The 19,869-nt window shown below is 33.0% G+C and overlaps 3 protein-coding genes across 21 annotated transcripts in view; 1 reads left to right on the forward strand and 2 right to left on the reverse strand.

The window, feature by feature from the left end:
- LOC105326214 (nucleolar protein dao-5) overlaps positions 1–12,269 on the forward strand; it is a 30,011-nt gene extending 17,742 nt beyond the window's left edge. For 13 of the 19 annotated variants that reach the window (XM_011426111.4, XM_066079271.1, XM_066079268.1 and 10 more), the window contains 3 exons: positions 233–304; positions 1,336–1,370; positions 2,542–4,044. In XM_011426111.4, the coding sequence (XP_011424413.3) occupies positions 233–304; positions 1,336–1,370; positions 2,542–2,568 (134 nt within the window). In that variant the 3' untranslated portion in view covers positions 2,569–4,044. Of the gene's footprint in view, positions 1–232; positions 305–400; positions 430–1,335; positions 1,371–2,541; positions 4,045–9,376; positions 9,406–10,775 lie in introns of those variants that run through there. The other 6 variants (XM_066079278.1, XM_066079279.1, XM_066079275.1 and 3 more) reach the window with 6 other exon arrangements.
- Positions 2,566–7,721, reverse strand: LOC136269531 (protein mono-ADP-ribosyltransferase PARP14-like). Its single transcript, XM_066079284.1, has 5 exons — positions 7,191–7,721; positions 6,361–7,035; positions 5,557–6,116; positions 4,979–5,199; positions 2,566–4,735 (listed from the first exon to the last, which is right to left on the reverse strand). Exons 1-5 carry the CDS (start codon positions 7,591–7,593, stop codon positions 4,612–4,614), a joined length of 1,983 nt encoding a protein of 660 aa, XP_065935356.1. The 5' UTR covers positions 7,594–7,721; the 3' UTR covers positions 2,566–4,611.
- Positions 12,251–19,538, reverse strand: LOC105326217 (uncharacterized). The gene is made up of 8 exons (XM_034480608.2): positions 19,386–19,538; positions 18,238–18,771; positions 17,491–18,000; positions 16,927–17,365; positions 16,103–16,777; positions 13,811–14,370; positions 13,220–13,440; positions 12,251–12,979 (listed from the first exon to the last, which is right to left on the reverse strand). Exons 2-8 carry the CDS (start codon positions 18,748–18,750, stop codon positions 12,856–12,858), a joined length of 3,042 nt encoding a protein of 1,013 aa, XP_034336499.2. The 5' UTR covers positions 18,751–18,771; positions 19,386–19,538; the 3' UTR covers positions 12,251–12,855.
- Between the last annotated feature and the right edge of the window lie 331 nt (positions 19,539–19,869).

A 19,869-nucleotide genomic window follows, 5' to 3' on the forward strand; every position in this document is an offset into this window, starting at 1 on the left:
ATTCAGTCAAGGTATATTGTATGCAAGCACGTCTTAATTATTCATGTTATACCTACGTTGTGTTCTCTGCCAGAGAGAGAGTATTTTATATTTTCATAATTATATCATACGAGTATTTATAGTTTATTTATTTGTTGTATTTGATTCATCATCTTGAATAACCAGAGCATGACAATATATATTGATTGATGTATCAGTAGTGTGCATTTATGTACATATTTCATTGATGTAGCCTCAGCAGACTCGAAGAAAGTTGAACCTGAATGGAAACAAAAGGCTGCTGAGAAAAGAGAGAGAATAATAAGTAAGGATTCAAGTGTTTGATTGAATGTTCAAAATAAATGAGTAGGTTTACTATGCAAAAATGTTCTCTGGATAATGACTCGATATATTGTAACAGAGGTGTACTCCGAGCAGAACTCATGATAGGTGAGTGGTCACATGACACTCGTAATATTGCTCACCTTATCACTACACACCCACAGAAGGACCCAAGTACCTGTCTAAATACCTGTCCCCTTGTACTTGTACCAATCAGCACATTCACTGGAATATTGTTTGTTACACATCAAGTCATTTATATTGGGATCAAAGTGGTAGAAGTTTTGTTGCTCTTCTTGCCTCTGATATTCTTTTAAACACCATCACCAGCCCTGTAAAGTGAAGTGGTGCAGTTTGTTACATATAAAAATGGTGACTGTTGAATTGTAGGTGAATTTAACATTATGATGCTTCATTTTTTGCGACCGGATACAAATTTTTTCCACAGAATTTGTGGAAATTAGATTATATAGCACATTTTATTTTGTGTGGCGTTAATTGCAGGTCTTTATGATGGTAGGCACTGTGGCTCCCAGGTCGTCCATCCAAATTTTTTCAGACCTGGAGCTACAGACCTGCAGCAACTTGTATATGACCACCATCCTTGATTCACAACAACCTTTCATTCTCCAAGATCATTCTGTACCTATTCTGACCTATAATTCATCCCTTTACATTAGAAGCATCAGTGTGAAAATAACTCAGTGAATTATGTACTGGTATCTAACAGGTTCAATTATCTTCCTTATCCTTATCCAATTTTTATGTAATGAAAATAAACCTTTTATTTCATCATTATCATGTGAATCATCTTTACACAGGTTGGTCAAATCAAAATGATGATTTCTAGGTAAAAATCAAAATCTGAGTGACTGGTGGGGGCAAAAAGCTAATGAGAAGGGAAATGAAGGGTCTTTGATCCCTTGTGACTTGAAGTATTAATGTCTGTGTAACTAATTGTGCCATTTCTGCTTTCTTGGTTGTTGAGATGTTTTGAATTTTCCAATTTTCCAGCCCATTTTAAGCCAGACCCAGATGATGAGGAAAAGGTATAGCATGGCAAGAGAAGCAGTTAGTTTTGGCCAATAACAAAACAAGTTAAATAAAAAAAAGTTAGAAACCATCTCACCCTTCAAATTGAAATGTACCTGTATATCAATATTTGAATTGTGAAAAAACCAGCAACAAAAAAATCACAATTATATGATTATCAAATTGCAGTGGACTTTAGATAGGACAAAATTCTCAGTTTATTAAGAAGAAAAAAAGAGCATTAAATATCTAGCAAGAGGGATAGTTTTTATCTCATTTTATGCAATATGTGGTTTCACTGTATGATTTTCCTGTATCCAAAGTCTACTGTAGATTCATTTTAAAGAATTTTTTTACTGCAAGATGTTTATTATTTAGAGCAAGATTGTAAATAAATTGTGTGTTACAAACATATATTGTCAACATATATTGAGCTGCATACTTTATTTTTGTTTATTAATGCATTTTATTGCATGTGCATATTTAGAATATGAATCAAGAATCAAGAAAAACAATTTAAACATAAAGAAATTTGTTCTGTGAGCAGTTGTAACAGTAAACAGCTTTAAATGGAGTTTGATAAGAAACTTGATTAAAACAGCTTTAGAAGCAGAAAATTTCTAGGGGATAAACTTTCATTTTTTTTGTGACATTTAACAGTTTTGTTGGTATTTAATGTCCTTGTTCAAAAATTAACAAAACTTTTAAACCAAATTTTTTAAGGAAATTTATGTCATTATTAAATGTTGTCATAATACTATGCCAAGGGAAGGAATTGATATAATTAAAAATTTCCTTTCTGATAAGATATTCAAAAAATTCAAGTAGTTTTGTTAATTACTGTAAGCATGTGTATGTTTTAAATAGATTGAATGAATTTTACCCATTATTGTCAACTAATTGCTTTCTATGTCTTGTTAAATGTCTGAACACAGATGAAAATTATTTTTATAGTTTAGTCTCTAGATATTGAATAGAAGGAATACATGTATATACATATATCAATATGTTACTGGATAAAAAGTATTGGAAATGCCGCCAGATTTTGTGAAATTTATTTGTCGTACAATTTTTTTCGGTACTTTCCGTCTCAATTTATTTCCAATTTTGTTTTTATCATAGTTTAAGTAACAAAAAGTATATTTTTTTTTTCAAAATGTAATGGTCAAACTTTTCCTCTACTTCCAGAAACAGGACTCTTCGATAAAACCCTGAGAAAGACGTAAAAGCTATGGAGGAAAGGACTACAGAGCTGCAATGACTACATTTAATCTGGTTCCTTTAGCATTTAAAATTGGAATGAACAATTTGCATCAAGTTTGTGCACATGCACTATTAAAATCATAGGGTAATTATGAAATGTAGCAACTCTCATACTTGTATAACCTTTAGCCTACACATGCATTAGCTAATTGGAGAGAGTGTTTGTGTGTGATAAGAATGATATCGATACCAATTTTATTTAATTTGTGAAAGAGTACTTCGATGGTATGGGAATTTTTTTTTATCATGCAAAGCATGAAGACACTTAATTGTAGCCCTGTCTGTCTCTCCTATAGACTTCCCAAAGTATAGTCACAGTGTAAATGCAATTGCAAGCAGTGCTTACTCCTTGGATTTTTCCCCATTCTGATATTAATTAATATATTTTCACTTTGTTACATAGCTGAAAGGTTTCTTATAGTGTCAACAAAATAAATTGTCATATGGGTCAACATACATGTACATAATTTTGCTTTGTTATGTTTTTTCATAAATAAGTCAACCATTTGTATTCACATCATATGCCTAGATCTCAAACAAAAGCTATTTGTAAGTATTTTATTTTCACCCTTACCAATTGTTTCTGCAATTCATTTTACAGTTTGACTCAGAAAACTTATTTTTTCAGTGATTGCCCTGAATGATAAATGTTCATTAATTAACAGTCATTGAAATCAATGGCATTTAGTTATCTAGAGAGATAGCCAACACTAGCAAGCTAAAAATATATTTATTTTCAATTGATTTAGTTTTTACATGTCACTGTAGATTTTGACATTGTGATGTATATTTTTTAAATTTCCTCTCAAAGAGATGGACTTTTTCTCTAAAACTGCTACCCTACTAATGCTTTATGACAGAAAACCTGAAAAATAATTCATCTTCACTACAGTATAAAGCTCAAACTGCTCTTAGTAACATTCCATTCTATTTATGTAATGAATTGTTTGATTAATTATCCGTACCATGGCTACGCTAGTTCTTCCTGCTGAAGAAATGGAAATGGGAAATAAAAATAAAGTTCGTGTTTTCCTGATTATCGTACAAGTGGAATAATGTAACAAATATATCTATAATACTAGAATTACCCTTTAGATTAATGAAGAGAGGTATCCTGCGAGAAAATAATTCCTGGTGAATGTTATGATGGAAATAGAATGGGACCATATCTATATATTAAGCTTGGTTATTCTTGGCCATGTTTGCTCATTGTGATAGAAAGTGCTGAGGGTATTTTGATCCCTGGTTAAATAGTATTTTATAGATGATTTTTCTTTTAAAACAAAGATTTATTTATATGAACTATGTATATTTTTTTTAGATATTTGATCATTATCCATTATATACTTCATCTTTTGGTTACGTTTACATGTGTCTGCATAAATTGTAAAGTGTCATATAATAAAGTCGTATTATGTATACAATTTATTTGATTTCGTTTATTTTTAGAATTGACAAGGAAATAAATGAAGGGAAACACATTAAAAAACACTAAATAACGAATGTTCTATCGAAACTTTGTTTCCAGTTTGACATAGGAAAATATCATAGACCTTCTATTAAGAAATGAAGTTATATACAAATAAAGAGATACATGAGATATGCAATATGCCACACACCTATGAAGGGGGAAATAAAATGACGTGCATGATTTAGCCGATCAATGATAGCTACATTATTCAAATTGTTCCATTTAAATGTATATGAAGAATCAACGGATTGTTCTGGTTGAAAAACACAAGTTGCTTTAGATTTTAACTTCATACCAACAAGGTTACTTCACCAGATAGGGATGACCATGCTATGCAGTGAAATAAATTTACATTGTGCAATGAGTTTTTTCTGTACATCTTTTAAATATTTTTGTAAAATAAAATTAACGATTTAACTTCAACAGTCGTAAAAGTATATTTCCCCGGAAAAAAAGTCAAAATTATTAAGTATTCAAATAGCATTTGTCAACATGTGCGTGTCATATATTTTGAACTTATTTGTTTAGTTTTGTAAACAGCGTGAAAACTCCTTGTGCTCTGATGGGTTGCTGTTTTCCTTCGTGACATCTTTGGCAGCCAATTGTTCTAGCACCAAATCCAAATATTCTGGATCTGGATAACCATACCTTTAAAAAAGGAAAAACTATTTAGACCAAATGTTCATCATAATACATATTTTATCATATTCGTCAGAAAGATAAATGAGAAGGAAGTATACTATATCCTTCTAATTTAATTTTTGAGATGAATGAGTTACGATGTCCATTGTTTCTTGTATGTCATATGTAGTGACGCATGTTTATATTAAATAATTCATCATAATTTAGTTGTACATAGTACTTAATTCGCGATGAAAATTGAATACTGACTCGTCTGGTCCTCCTTTGATGCTGGTTTTGTGAACGATTCCATTCCACGTGATGATGCCATTACAGGGCATACAACCGGACGAAGACTTCACCGTGAAAAGAAGTCCTCTACTGAAAGCAACATTAAGGAGGCGTGTCACCAGACGCCCTTTCTCGTTGTCAGGAACATAGGCCGTATGGGTAATACGCGAGTATTTTCTTCCGGGGAAAGGATGGAACGACTGAAACCAAGGAACAGATTTATTAAATTCACAGAAGTAAGATGCCATAACGATAGTGTATTACTGTATTGTAGAAAATTGATTTGCAATTTAAGTACCGACATTAAATGGATCGAAGGCATAATTTTATAATAAGAAGCTGAACATTGACCAGCAAATGTAAATTTCATATAAAAAGATTGCCGTGGTCTTATATTTTTTTAATCATAAAAGTGATGTGACTGTGCAAAATACATCCAAATTAAGAAGTTTTCTAGTATAAATGGTTTTTGAACTTTCACATATGCGGAGAAAGAGAAAATTGTAGTTTTTCTTAAATCGTTAATCTTTTTTTTTTTTAAATTATATTGTGCTTACAGTCTGGTATCCCTCCTCAAACACGTATGTAATAACAATGGTTCCATCAGACTCCTCATATCCAGGCAGTTTTTTCGGGTTTTCCCTCATTTTCATTATGCCAAATGGCTGGGAATTCTCCTTTTTGGACGTATCTTCGCATGGTGGTCTTGCTTTAGGATCAAGAAATTGACGGCCGTCGCACGGAGGACAAGATCTCACGCCACATTTGCCAAGTTTTGGGGATTTTTTAAAATTTTCTTTTTCATGACTGTTGTATGTTCCTTTTTTGTCGCAGGATCTTGTACCTTTACAGGAACTAAATGATTTTCCCGAATCTGTCTTTCTAGAATATTTTGGTCGCATATCCTTTGAATATTTCCAACATTCCGGTTTTGGTTTTGTTCGGCAACAAAAGCCTGCCCCAGTAAGCGCATTCTTTATTGAATTTAGAATGGTCTGAGACCCAACTACCACTGAAATGTTCTGCAAGGGACATTTTCCTTTTTGCAAATCTTTAACAACATCGACAAGACATTGGACACAGGTTTTCTCCAATTGCTTTGTTTTCATGAAACCACCTAAAATTTATATTTCAAGGTTCAAAATGACACAGTAAAATAAAATTTATAGAAAGCCCAGCTTCGAAACTTTTGAAAAAAAGTTAGGGATTGGAGCATCATTTTACTGGAATCTTTTTAAAATATAAACTCAAAGCGGTATCAAATAATTAAGAGTTACATTTTTAAAATTTGTTATTTTAAACTTTTCGGAATAAGCGAGCGACTAAAAATTAAATAATAATTATAATAAAGAAAAAGTTACCCGCTCCAAGAAGAGGACAGGCCAGACTTTTCAAACCAAGACACTCAGCCTCTTTGAAGACATTTCGTATGGTCTCCTTCAAGTCAAGTTCAAACTGGTCCATGGTATCCTTCTTTTCTTTTGTGGGACAGACAGCATGGAGAATATACTCCCAAGGCACAGTTAATTTCCCCTGTTTCATTGGTATGACTTTACCAGGAGGAACATCTTCTTTTGGGTTTACTGAAGGCATGTCTTGTTCCATGTTACCTAATCTATCAGATATTGCCTTTGCAATTCCCCCAAAAGACAAACATCTTGTATCTTGTGGACAAACTATTGCTGAACCATCAGTCGCAGCAATATAACCGACCTTTAAAGAAATACTTGTTTTGTCGGTAATATCAAATACGATGCCATCATCATCGCTACTGTTTTTGTTTGGACTTCTGCTTCGATCTTCCCGTTCTTTTTTCAAAACTCTCGATTCCCGAGAGGAAGGCAAATCTATCGTTTTACGAGTTAACTTCGATCCCGAGAGTCTCTCAAAAGTTGTTGTAATTAGACGAACCATTGTGAGATCAACATCAACGAAGTGGATTTCGTGAAGACTGGTGCCAGTGTATTGCTTACTGAAGGCAACGACTGCTTTATAGTATTGTTCAGTACAGCTTTCTTTTGGAACACCGAAGATACCTGTAGAATGTATAAACAGCTACTGTATGAAATTTAAAAATGAACCCGTATAAACAGAAATTGCCCCCACAATTGTTCCCACAAACCACTTGAAGCCATTTTATGATAAGAAACATTAAATAAATTCATATATATCTCATCATCACATAGCTTACCAGAACTTATAGCTGGAATAGCTAATGAGCGGAGCCCTAATTTATCAGCCCGTCTAAACGTAACTTCTACCGCCTCCTGTACATCGTTGAGACACAATTTTTTCTCTTTAGCATCGTAGTCGTACCAAGTTGGTCCTACTGTATGGATTACGTTTTTATAAGGAAGCTTTCCGGCTGACGTCACACAACAAGAACCGACAGCCAAACGTCCGTGTTTCTTCACGTATTCTTTACTTTCTTTATCAAATTCGTAACCGGCTGCATCTGATATAGCTCTTGCAACTCCACCACCATGACTGAGAGATTCATTGGCAGCATTTACGATGCCTTCTACAGGCAGATTTCGTATGTCTCCATAATAAATTTTGATAACCAACCCTTCTTTTGTTATCATTTCACTCATGTTTCCTTCTATTTCTGGTGTCGTGTCATCGTCGAGCTATAAAACATCAAATAACTAATAAACAAATCAATATTCATAAAATATATATTAATAAACGTGCCAAAGAACTCATTAAGTTTGAAATAACATTTGTTAAACACATACATTGGTTTAAAACAAACCTTTTTTGTTTGGACCGTTTCTTTCGGAATTATTTCCGTCTTCGCAGATTTCGGAAATAACTCGGGTAGCTTGGTACCATTTTCCAAAAACAACTGGATATTTTCAAAGGTCGACGCAACATCGCCTTTTATTCCTGTAATCCATACAACGGAAAGGCTTTTCTCCCAGTAAAAGCTTACATTTCCGTATGTTTTTGGGCACTCCTTTTGCACATCCGTCGAATAGGGATTGATTTTAAGAGCTTTAGATTCCAAAGTTGAGGTCTTTTGAACCAAAACATTGATGGCCCCAATTACCAAGGGTTCCAGATGAATGGGTCCCGAGTTGACAGAAGCAGGCCGATCAGAAATCGGTTCAGCTGATTTCAGAACTTCATTGATGGATCGTTGTGAGTGGACAAAATGAAGTTTCTGACGAGGAACGTATGGGAGCGGTTCGATGACCAGACAACAGGAGGGACTGATGTCATGAAACGTTGTTACCAAACGAATGTCTTTCCAATCATTTTCAACCTAATAACCAAAGTAAACCTAATCAAATCAAAATGCATAAATATCATTTAAATGAAAGTTTCTTTGTTTAAAATGGTTTTCTATTTATAAAGAATAAAACTTTGCAAAGGTATCCCTTTTTTCTTTTAATGTACGATATTCGATGATTTTTTAAAGAGGAAATTTATTCAAGAAGGCTATTTTACATGATTTATTATTTATATTATCATAGTATATGTGAATATTGTATCTTCTACCTTAAATGTCACTTCTCCATTTATGGTCCACAGAAAAGGATATTCTTGTTTTATTGCAATATACGCCTCTTCAACCTCAAATAGTTTGTATTTGTATCAATCAGCACATTCACTGGAATATTGTTTGTTACACATCAAGTCATTTATATTGGGATCAAAATGGTAGATGTTTTGTTGCTTTACCTACCTCTGTATTCTTTTAAACACCATCACCAGCCCTGTAAAGTGAAGTGGTGCAGTTTGTTACATGTAAAAATAGCGACTATTGATCTGCAGATGAATTAACATTATGAAACTTATTTTTCGAGGTCGGATAGCATTTTTAAGAGAAAGTCTGGTGCAAATTAAATGATGATATCAGAAGTAAATTGCCTGAAGAATTTATGGTACAAATTTTCTTCCACAGAATTTGTGGAAATAAGATTACTGTGAATTCTTTCTAAATTTGATTTCGTTGAGGATTTGAATTCGTGGGATTGGACTACCCACGAATACCACGAAAATTGAGCCACCACGAATATCAATGATTCCACAGTGTATAATCAGTCCAAACCAGCACATTTTTGTGTGTGGCGTAAATTGCAGTTCTTTATGATGGTAGGCACTGTGGCTCCTAGGTCGTCCATCCAAATTTGGAAGCCTGGGACCAAAGACTGGGAGCTACAGACCTGAAGCAACTTGTAAATGGCCACCACCCTTGATTCACAAAAACCTTTCATTTTCCAAGATCATTCTGTATACTGACCTATAATTCATCACTGAACATTAGATGCATCGGTGTGAAAATAACTCGGTGAATTATGTGGTTTTTAATTCTAACAAATAGGCACAATTATCTTCCTTATCCTTATCCAATTTTTATAATGAAAACAGGTTGGTCAAATCAAAGTGATGATTTCTAGGTAAAAATCAAAATCTGAGTGACTGGTGGGGGCAAAAAGCTAATGAGAAGGGAAATGAAGGGTCTTTGATCCCTTGTGACTTAAAGTATTAATGTCTGTGTAACTAACTGTGCCATTTCTGCTTTCTTGGTTGTTGAGATGTTTTGAATTTCCAATTTTCCAGCCCATTTTAAGCCAGACCCAGATGATGAGGTAAAGGTATAGCACGGCAAGAGAAGCATTTAGTTTTGGCCAATAACAAAACAAGTTAAATTAAAAAAAAGTTAGAAACCATCTCACCCTTCAAATTAAAATGTACCTGTATATCAATATTTGAATTGTGAAAAAACCAACAACAAAAAAATCACAATTATATGATTATCAAATTGCAGTGGACTTAAAATAGGACAAAATTCTCAGTTTATTAAGAAGAAAAAAAGAGCATTAAATATCTAGCAAAAGGGATAGTTTTTATCTCATTTAATGCAATATGTTGGTTTCACTGTATGATTTTTCTTGTATCCAAAGTCTACTGTAGATTCATTTTAAAGATTTTTTTTTACTGCAAGATGTTTATTATTTAGAGCAAGATTGTAAATAAATTGTGTGTTACAAGCATATATTGTCAACATATATTGAGCTGCATACTTTATTTTGGTCTATTAATGCATTTTATTGCATGTGCATATTTAGAATATGAATCAAGAATAAAAAAAACCAATTTAAACATAAGAAACTGTTCTGTGAGCAGTTGTAACAGTAAACAGCTTTAAATGGAGTTTGATAAGAAACTTGATTAAAACAGCTTTAGAAGCAGAAAATTTCAAGAGGATAAACTTTCATTGTTTTGTGACATTTAACAGTTTTGCTGATATTTAATTTCCTTGTTCAAAAATTAACAAAACTTTTAAACCAAATTTTTAAAGGAAATTTATGTCATTATTAAATGTTGTCATAATACTATGCCAAGGGAAGGAATTGATATAATTAAAAATTTCCTTTCTGATAAGATATTCAAAAAATTCAAGTAGTTTTGTTAATTACTGTAGGCATGTGTATGTTTTAAATAGATTTTATGAAGTTTACCCATTATTGTCAACTAATTGCTTTCTATGTCTTGTTAAATGTCTGAACACAGATGAAAATTATTTTTATAGTTTAGTCTCTAGATATTGAATAGAAGGAATACATTTATATGCATATATCAATATGTTACTGGATAAAAAGTATTGGAAAAGCCGGAAGATTTTGTGAAATTTATTTGTCGTACGATTTTTTTGGGGTACTTTCCGTCTCAATTTAATTCCAATTTTGTTTTTATTATAGTTTAAGTAACAAAAAGTATATTTGTTTTTCAAAATGTAATGGTCAAACTTTTCCTCTACTTCCAGAAACAGGACTCTTCAATAAAACCCTGAGAAAGACGTAAAAGCCATGGAGGAAAGGACTACAGAGCTGCAATGACTACATTTAAACTGGTTCCTTTAGCATTTAAAATTGGAATGAACAATTTGTATCACGTTTGTGCATATGCACCATTAAAATCATAGGCTAATTATGAAATGTAGCAACTCTCATACTTGTATAACCTTTAGCCTACACTTGCATTAGCTAATTGGAGAGAGTGTTTGTGTAAAAAGAATGATATTGATACCAATTTTATTTAATTTGTGAGAGAGTACTCTGATGGTATGGGAATTTTTTTTTATCATGCAAAGCATGAGGACACTAAATTGTAGCCCTGTCTGTCTCTCCTATAGACTTCCTAAAGTATTATAGTCACAGTGTAAATGCAATTGCAAGCAGCACTTACTCATTGGATTTTTCCCCATTCTGATATTAATTAATATATTTTCACTTTGTTAAATAGCTGAAAGGTTTCTTATAGTGTCAACAAACTAAACTGTCATATGGGTCAACATGTACATAACTTTGCTTTTTATGTTTTTTCATAAATTAGTCAACCATTTGTATTCACCTCATATGCCTAGATCTCAAACAAAAGCTATTTGTAAGTATTTTATTTTCACCCTTACTAATTTTCTCTGCGATTCATTTTACAGTTTGACTCAGAAAACTTATTTTTTCAGTGATTGCCCTGAATGATAAATGTCCATTAATGAACAGTCATTGAAATCAATGGCATTTAGTTATCTAGAGAGATAGCCAACACTAGCAAGCAAAAAATATATTTATTTTCAATTGATTTACTTTTTACATGTCACTGTAGATTTTGACATTGTGATATATGTTTTTTTAAATTCCTCTCCAAGAGATGAACTTTTTCTCTAAAACTGCTACCCTACTAATGCTTTATGACAGAAAACCTGAAAAATAATTCATCTTCACTACAGTATAAAGCTCAAACTGCCCTTAGTAACATTCCAGTCTATTTATATAATATATTGTTTGATTAATTATCCGTACCATGGGCTACGCTAGCTCTTCCTGCTGAAGAAATGGAAATGGGGAAAAAAAATAAAGTTCGTGTTTTCCTGTTATCCTACAAGTGGAATAATGTAACAAATATATCTATAATACTAGAATTACCCTTTAGATTAATTAAGAGAGATATCCTGCGAGAAAATAATTCCTGGTGAATGTTATGATGGAAATAGAATGGGACCATATCTATATATTAAGCTTGGTTATTCTTGGCCATGTTTGCTCATTGTGATAGAAAGTGCTGAGGATATTTTGATCCATGATTAAATAGTATTTTATAGATGATTTTTCTTTTAAAACAAAGGTTTATTTATATGAACTATGTATATTTTTAGATATTTGATCATTATCCATTATTTACTTCATCTTTTGGTTATGTTTACATGTGTCTGCATAAATTGTAAAGTGACATATAATAAAGTCGTATTATATATACAATTTATTTGGATTCGTTTATTTTTAGAATTGACAAGGAAATAAATGAAGGGAAACACATTAAAAAACACTAAATAACGAATGTTCTATCAAAACTATGTTTCCAGTTTGACATAGGAAAATATCATAGACCTTCTATTAAGAAATGAAGTTATATACAAAATAAAGAGATACATGAGATATGCAATATGCCACACACTTATGAAGGGGAAATCAAATGACCTGCATGATTTAGCCGATCAATGATAGCCATATTGTTCAACTTGTTCCATTTAAATGTATATGAAGAATCAATGGATTGTTTTAGATGGAAAAACACACGTTGCTTTAGATTTTAACATCATACCAACAAGGTTACTTCGCCAGACAAGGATGACCATGCTATGCAGTGAAATAAATTTACATTGTGCAATGAGTTTTTTCTGTACATCTTTTAAAACAATTTTGAAAATAAAATTAACCATTTAACTTCAACAGTCGTAAAAGTATATTTCCCCGGAAAAAAAAGTCAAAATTATTTAAGTATTCAAATAGCATTTGTCAAAAAGCCAACAAACACATGTACGTGTCATATATTTTCAACTTATTTGTTTAGCTTTGTAAACAGCGTGAAAACTCCTTGTGTTCTGATGGGTTGATGTTTTCCTTCGTAACATCTTTTGCAGCCAATTGTTCTAGCACCAAATCCAAATATTCTGGATCTGGATAACCATACCTTTAAAAAAGGAAAAACTATTCAGACCAAATGTTCATCTTAATACATATTTTATCATATTCGTCAGAAAGATAAATGAGAAAGAAGTATACTATATCCTTCTAATTTAATTTTTAAGAATGAGTTACGATGTTCATTGTTTCTTGTATGTCACATGTAGTGACGCATATTTAAATTAAATAATTTATCATAATTTAGTTGTACATAGTACTTAATTCGCGATAAAAATTGAATACTGACTCGTCTGGTCCTCCTTTGATGCTGGTTTTGTGAACGATTCCATTCCACGCGATGATGCCATTACAGGGCTTACATCCGGACGAAGACTTCACCGTGAAAAGAAGTCCTCTACTGAAAGCAACATTAAGGAGGCGTGTCACCAGACGCCCTTTCTCGTTGTCAGGAACATAGGCCGTATGGGTAATACGCGAGTATTTTCTTCCGGGGAAAGGATGGAACGACTGAAACCAAGGAACAGATTTATTCAATTCATCGAAGTAAGATGCCATAACGATAATGTATTACTGTATGGTAAAAAAATTGATTCGCAATATAAGTACCGACATTAAAGGGACGATTTTCTATACAGAACTCTTGAAGGCATACCGGTAATTTTCTAATAAGAAGCTGAACATAAACCAGCAAGTGTAAATTTCATATTAAAAGATTGCCGTGGTTTTATATTTTTTTAATCATAAAAGTGATTAAAATATCAGAACATCCAAATAAAGGAGTTTTCTAGTATAAATGGTTTTTGAACTTTCACATATGCGGAGAAAGAGAAAATTGTAGTTTTTCTGAAATCATTAAAAAAAATTATACTGTGCTTACAGTCTGGTATCCATCTTCAAACACGTATGTAATGACAATGGTTCCATCAGAGTCCTCATACCCAGGCAGTTTTTTCGGGTTTTCACTCATTTTCATTACGCCAAATGGCTGGGAATTCTCCTTTTTGGACGTATCTTCGCATGGTGGTCTTGCTTTAGGATCACGAAATTGACGGCCGTCGCACGGGGGACAAGATCTCACGCCACATTTGCCAAGTTTTGGGGATTTTTTAAAATTTTCTTTTTCATGACTGTTGTATGTTCCTTTTTTGTCGCAGGATCTTGTACCTTTACATGAACTAAATGATTTTCCCGAATCTGTCTTTCTAGAATATTTTGGTCGCATATCCTTTGAATATTTCCAACATTCCGGTTTTGGTTTTGTTCGGCAACAAAAGCCTGCCCCAGTAAGCGCATTCTTTATTGAATTTAGAATGGTCTGAGACCCAACTACCACTGAAATGTTCTGCAAGGGACAATTTCCTTTTTGCAAATCTTTAACAACATCGACAAGACATTGGACACAGGTTTTTTCCAATTCCTTTGTTTTCATGAAACCACCTAAAATTTATATTTCAAGGTTCAAAATGACACAGTAAAATAAAATTTATAGAAAGCCCAGCTTCGAAACTTTTGAAAAAAAGTTAGGGATTGGAGCATCGTTTTACTGGAATCTTTTTAAAATATAAACTCAAAGCGGTATCAAATAATTAAGAGTTACATTTTTAAAATTTGTTATTTTAAACTTTTCGGAATAAGCGAGCGACTAAAAATTAAATAATAATTATAACTAGACACGATCTCGTTGCGAGCAACGAGGAGGTCTTCCGTCCGATTTTAAGAAGAGGAAATGACATTGCCCTTAATATTCGTCAACGAAACATATCTGGAAATGGAGGCGGGATCTAAGAATTATGTATGAAAGACTATCTACCCCTCTCTTAATCTCATAAGAATGCTCTTGTCATTTCAAACACATTTTGTTCAACAAATGTTTAGGAATTTTGTAACGTTCTCGAGATATCTTGAAAGGGTCGTTTTAGGTGCCGACATGTAACTACTTCTAGGGACCGGATAACAAAGAAATTTTTGTTTAGCAACTTTTCCTCCACTTTGAGATATTGAGGATCAAAGTTTTTGACTTCGGGCCCTTTGAAATCCCTAATTACGTAATATAGGAGCAAATGATTGCCATGTATAGGTAAATAACCTTATAATGAACTTAATTGCTTCTATAACGTATTACAAAATATTTCACCGTAAAAAGATATAATTAAAAGACTTTAGAGCCCTCTCAGCCCCTTATTTGAAGGGCCAGCCCCTTTTTCTTGATGTCATAAGAATGTTCTTGTCAATTCAAACACATTTTATTCAACAAGTGTTTAGAAATTATGTACCGTTCTCGAGATATTTGAAGAGAGTCGTTTTAGGGGCCGACCCTGTAATTCCTTTTAGGGACCGCATAACAAAGAATTTAAGGTGGCATACTGTTGAGCTTAATATTTTGAGCATCTTCTGTTTAATATTGCTTTTCAGAATTTTCCTCCATTTTGAGATATTGAGGATCAAAGTTTTGGACTTCGGGCCCCTTGAAATCCCTAATTACGTAATATATGAGTAAACGATTGTCATGTATAGGTAAATAACCTTATAATGAACATAATTGCTTCTATAATATATCACAAAATATTTCACCGTAAAAAGATATAATTAAAAGACTTTAGAGCCCTATCAGCCCCTTATTTTAAGGGCCAGCCCCTCTTTCTTGATGTCAAATAAAAGCTCTTGACGTTATAAAGTTGTTTTGTTCTACATGCTTTAGCAAAATACTATCTAGAAAAGAGATATTGAAAGAAAACCACGAAAAATCACGACGCTTTTTCAACCGCAATTTTCGAGCTCGGACGAGCTTCGGCGCTTTTGGTCACAAAAAAAAATATGTACCATATTTCAGATCTTCAACCTTTCATCTACAATCCCTGAAAGTTTGAACTCAATATCTCAAATAGTTTAGGAGTTTATCCCCGGACAAACCGACCCTCTAAAAATCGTTAAATTGTAAATATCTCAAAACCGGAAGTGACGTCATCATTCAAAAAAATTTCCAACAAGGTTTAGATCAATCCCTATCAGATCTGAAAGTTTGACATAAATCGGTGTAGCCGTTTTTGAGAAATCGCGTGCACAAAATCGGTAAGAAAAAAAAGAATAATAATAATAGGGAAAAAGAAACCTAAGAAAAACAATAAGGTCTTCCGTTGGAAACGGAAGACCTTAATAAAGAAAAAGTTACCCGCTCCAAGAAGAGGACAGACCAGACTTTTCAAACCAAGACACTCAGCCTCTTTGAAGACATTTCGTATGGTCTCCTTCAAGTCAAGTTCAAACTGTTCCATGGTATCCTTCTTTTCTTTTGTGGGACAGACAGCATGGAGAATATACTCCCAAGGCACAGTTAATTTCCCCTGTTTCATTGGTATGACTTTACCAGGAGGAACATCTTCTTTTGGGTTTACTGAAGGCATGTCTTGTTCCATGTTACCTAATCTATCAGATATTGCCTTTGCAATTCCCCCAAAAGACAAACATCTTGTATCTTGTGGACAAACTATTGCTGAACCATCAGTCGCAGCAATATTACCGACCTTTAAAGAAATACTTGTTTTGTCGGTAATATCAAATACGATGCCATCATCATCGCTACTGTTTTTGTTTGGACTTCTGCTTCGATCTTCCCGTTCTTTTTTCAAAACTCTCGATTCCCGAGAGGTAGGCAAATCTATCGTTTTACGAGTTAACTTCGATCCCGAGAGTCTCTCAAAAGTTGTTGTAATTAGACGAACCATTGTGAGATCAACATCAACGAAGTGGATTTCGTGAAGACTGGTGCCAGTGTATTGCTTACTGAAGGCAACGACTGCTTTATAGTATTGTTCAGTACAGCTTTCTTTTGGAACACCGAAGATACCTGTAGAATGTATTAACAACTACTGTATGAAATTTAAAAATGAACCCATAGAAACAGAAATTGCCCTGTTCCCACAAACCACTTGAAGCCATTTTATGATAAGAAACATTTAATAAATTTCATATATATCTCATCATCACATAGCTTACCAGAACTTATAGCTGGAATAGCTAATGAGCGGAGTCCTAATTTATCAGCCCGTCTAAACGTAACTTCTACCGCCTCCTGTACATCGTTGAGACACAATTTTTTCTCTTTATCATCGTAGTCGTACCAAGTTGGTCCTACTGTATGGATTACGTTTTTATAAGGAAGCTTTCCGGCTGACGTCACACAACAAGAACCGACAGCCAAACGTCCGTGTTTCTTCACGTATTCTTTACTTTCTTTATCAAATTCGTAACCGGCTGCATCTGATATAGCTCTTGCAACTCCACCACCATGACTGAGAGATTCATTGGCAGCATTTACGATGCCTTCTACAGGCAGATTTCGTATGTCTCCATAATAAATTTTGATAGCCAACCCTTCTTTTGTTATCATTTCACTCATGTTTCCTTCTTTTTCTGGTGTCGTGTCATCGTCGAGCTATAAAACATCAAATAACTAATAAACAAATCAATATTCATAAGATATATAGTAATAAACGTGCCAAAGAATTCATTAAGTTTGAAATAACGTTTGTAAAACACATAAATTTGTTTAAAACAAACCTTTTTTGTCTGGACCGTTTCTTTCGGAATTATTTCCGTCTTCGCAGATTTCGGAAACAACTCGGGTAGCTTGGTACCATTTTCCAAAAATAACTGGATATTTTCAAAGGTCGACGCAACATCGCTTTTTTTTCCTGTAATCCATACAACGGAAAGGTTTTTCTCCCAGTAAAAGCTTACATTTCCGTATGTTTTTGGGCACTCCTTTTGCACATCCACATAGGAATTGATTTTAATAGCTTTAGATTCCAAAGTTGAGGTCTTTTGAACCAAAACATTGATGGCCCCAATTACGAAGGGTTCCAGATGAATGGGTCCCGAGTTGACTGAAGCAGGCCGATCAGAAATCGGTTCAGCTGATTTCAGAACTTCATTGATGGATCGTTGTGAGTGGACAAAATGAAGTTTCTGACGAGGAACGTATGGAACTGGATTGATGACCAGACAACAGGAGGGACTGATGTCATGAAACTTTGTTACCAAACGAATGTCTTTCCAATCATTTTCAACCTAATAACCAAAGTAAACCTAATCAAATCTAAATGCATAAATATTATTTAAATGAAAGTTTCTTTGTTTAAAAAGGTTTTTTTATTTATAAAGTATAAAATTTTGTAAAGGTATCCTTTTTTCCTTTTAAACTACGATATTCGATGATTTTTAAAAGAAGAAATTTATTCAGAAAGGCTCTTTTACATGATTTATTATTCATATTATCCTACTATATGTGAATATTGTATCTTTTACCTTAAATGTCACTTCTCCATTTATGGCCCACAGAAAAGGATATTCTTGTTTTATTGCATTATACGCCTCTTCAACCTCGTTTTCTTCACCACTCAGCCAATAACAACAGCTTGATGGATCCCACGTCACAAGGACGTTTTGCAAGTTCATCTCATTTAAATCTGTTTGGTCACCATTCAGTTTTGGTAATATTGGTCTTGTTTCAAATCTGGTGAGAAATGCTGATAAAACGTTGCAGAGATCGTTCCCAACGTTTTGAAGGATTTTTGGCGTTTTCCCAGAGACATGGAAAACATTAACATGCTTTCCATCGAATTCGAGAACATATCCACGCATCTGCAAGACACTTTGCAAGGATGATAGCTCCCTGGTCAAAACATACTGCATTATAGAGGGAGGAATCCATGGCGATAAATCGAACACTTCTGATTGATCTTTAGTTTTGAATAGGACCGATTCATTGTGTATCGTAATGTGAATCTTGATGTCTTTCCAAGAAGTTTCCATTTCCATCTCTACATGTATCTATTTATTCTAAATTAAATGAAATAATTTAAAGGGTGCTTGTGGTGTTCCCTTTTTTAAGATATTTCTTATTGTTGAAATAAAATTTTGGTCGGTAATTTTAATCAACGCCTGTATATAAGACTAAATCGTGTTAGATGAGAGACACTAAATTCGCGGACGTTTCTTTAAATATCGTTTTTTATAATGCCAAAACTTTCATAGGGAACATAATATTTACGGTCTTAACTCCATATCAAAGAATGTTTTCTTTTCTGATAAATAGAAATCTGTTGACTATAATGACCTCTACAATCTTAGTTTTTTCATAAAACTCTATGAAATAGTCTATACATAAATTAACATTCTAGGCCTCCATAGCACTCTAATTATACGCCAGTCATTATTGTAAGGAGCAAAGTGATAAAAAATCTACGGATCCATCGTTTTCTTTCACAAGTTAGCGACTTAGCTTGCTTTGGTTCAGTGTAGATCTGTACGTTATACCTCAACAAAACATTTCATTTTTCCTTTCTACTTTCAAATGTAGAAATATTATAAATTTAGATGGCTTTGGTAAAGATTTAAATAAAATAAACATTTACGCAAGAGTGAATTGACTTGAAAATACATGTTATACTTACCTCTAGATTTGTTGTGATTAAACAGAATTCCAACAAATTTAAGAGATCATATAGTTTTCTATAAGGAAGGATGTGGGCCAATATATAATATCTGAGAGTTATAAACATTCATCATTTGCGGAATAAAATTATAAAAATCGTGACGGTATTACTTTAAATAGAATCAAACCCAAAGTTGACAAATGAAGTTCAGCTAAATACAACATTAATTTGGTTTTTATTAAAAATAAGGAAGAAAAGTACACGTGAATGAAATGTAATTTTTTGTCAGAATTTATCTCATATATATATATATATATATATATATATATATATATATATATATATATATATATATATATATATATATATATATATATATATATATATATATATATGCAAATCCTATTAACAAGATACCTTAAATTAATTTCATTTATTTTAAATCATGAAATCGTAAAAAAGATGTTAAAGCCTCAATAAAATCATTGATCAGTCAGTGTCA

The sequence above is a fragment of the Magallana gigas genome, chromosome 3, assembly GCF_963853765.1.
Source record: "Magallana gigas chromosome 3, xbMagGiga1.1, whole genome shotgun sequence".
NCBI classification, from domain to species: Eukaryota; Metazoa; Mollusca; class Bivalvia; order Ostreida; family Ostreidae; genus Magallana; species Magallana gigas.

Coding starts and splice junctions, on each gene's coding strand:
- LOC105326217 (XM_034480608.2), bottom strand. CDS start 18,750: ATGGAAATGGAAACTTCTTGGAAAGACATCAAGATTCACATTACGATA. Junction 17,366..17,490: donor AAACGGTCCAGACAAAAAAG/GTTTGTTTTAAA, acceptor GATGTTTTATAG/CTCGACGATGACACGACACC. Junction 16,778..16,926: donor TATTCCAGCTATAAGTTCTG/GTAAGCTATGTG, acceptor TACATTCTACAG/GTATCTTCGGTGTTCCAAAA.
- LOC136269531 (XM_066079284.1), bottom strand. CDS start 7,593: ATGAGTGAAATGATAACAAAAGAAGGGTTGGTTATCAAAATTTATTAT. Junction 7,036..7,190: donor TATTCCAGCTATAAGTTCTG/GTAAGCTATGTG, acceptor TACATTCTACAG/GTATCTTCGGTGTTCCAAAA. Junction 5,200..5,556: donor TTGAGGAGGGATACCAGACT/GTAAGCACAATA, acceptor CCTTGGTTTCAG/TCGTTCCATCCTTTCCCCGG.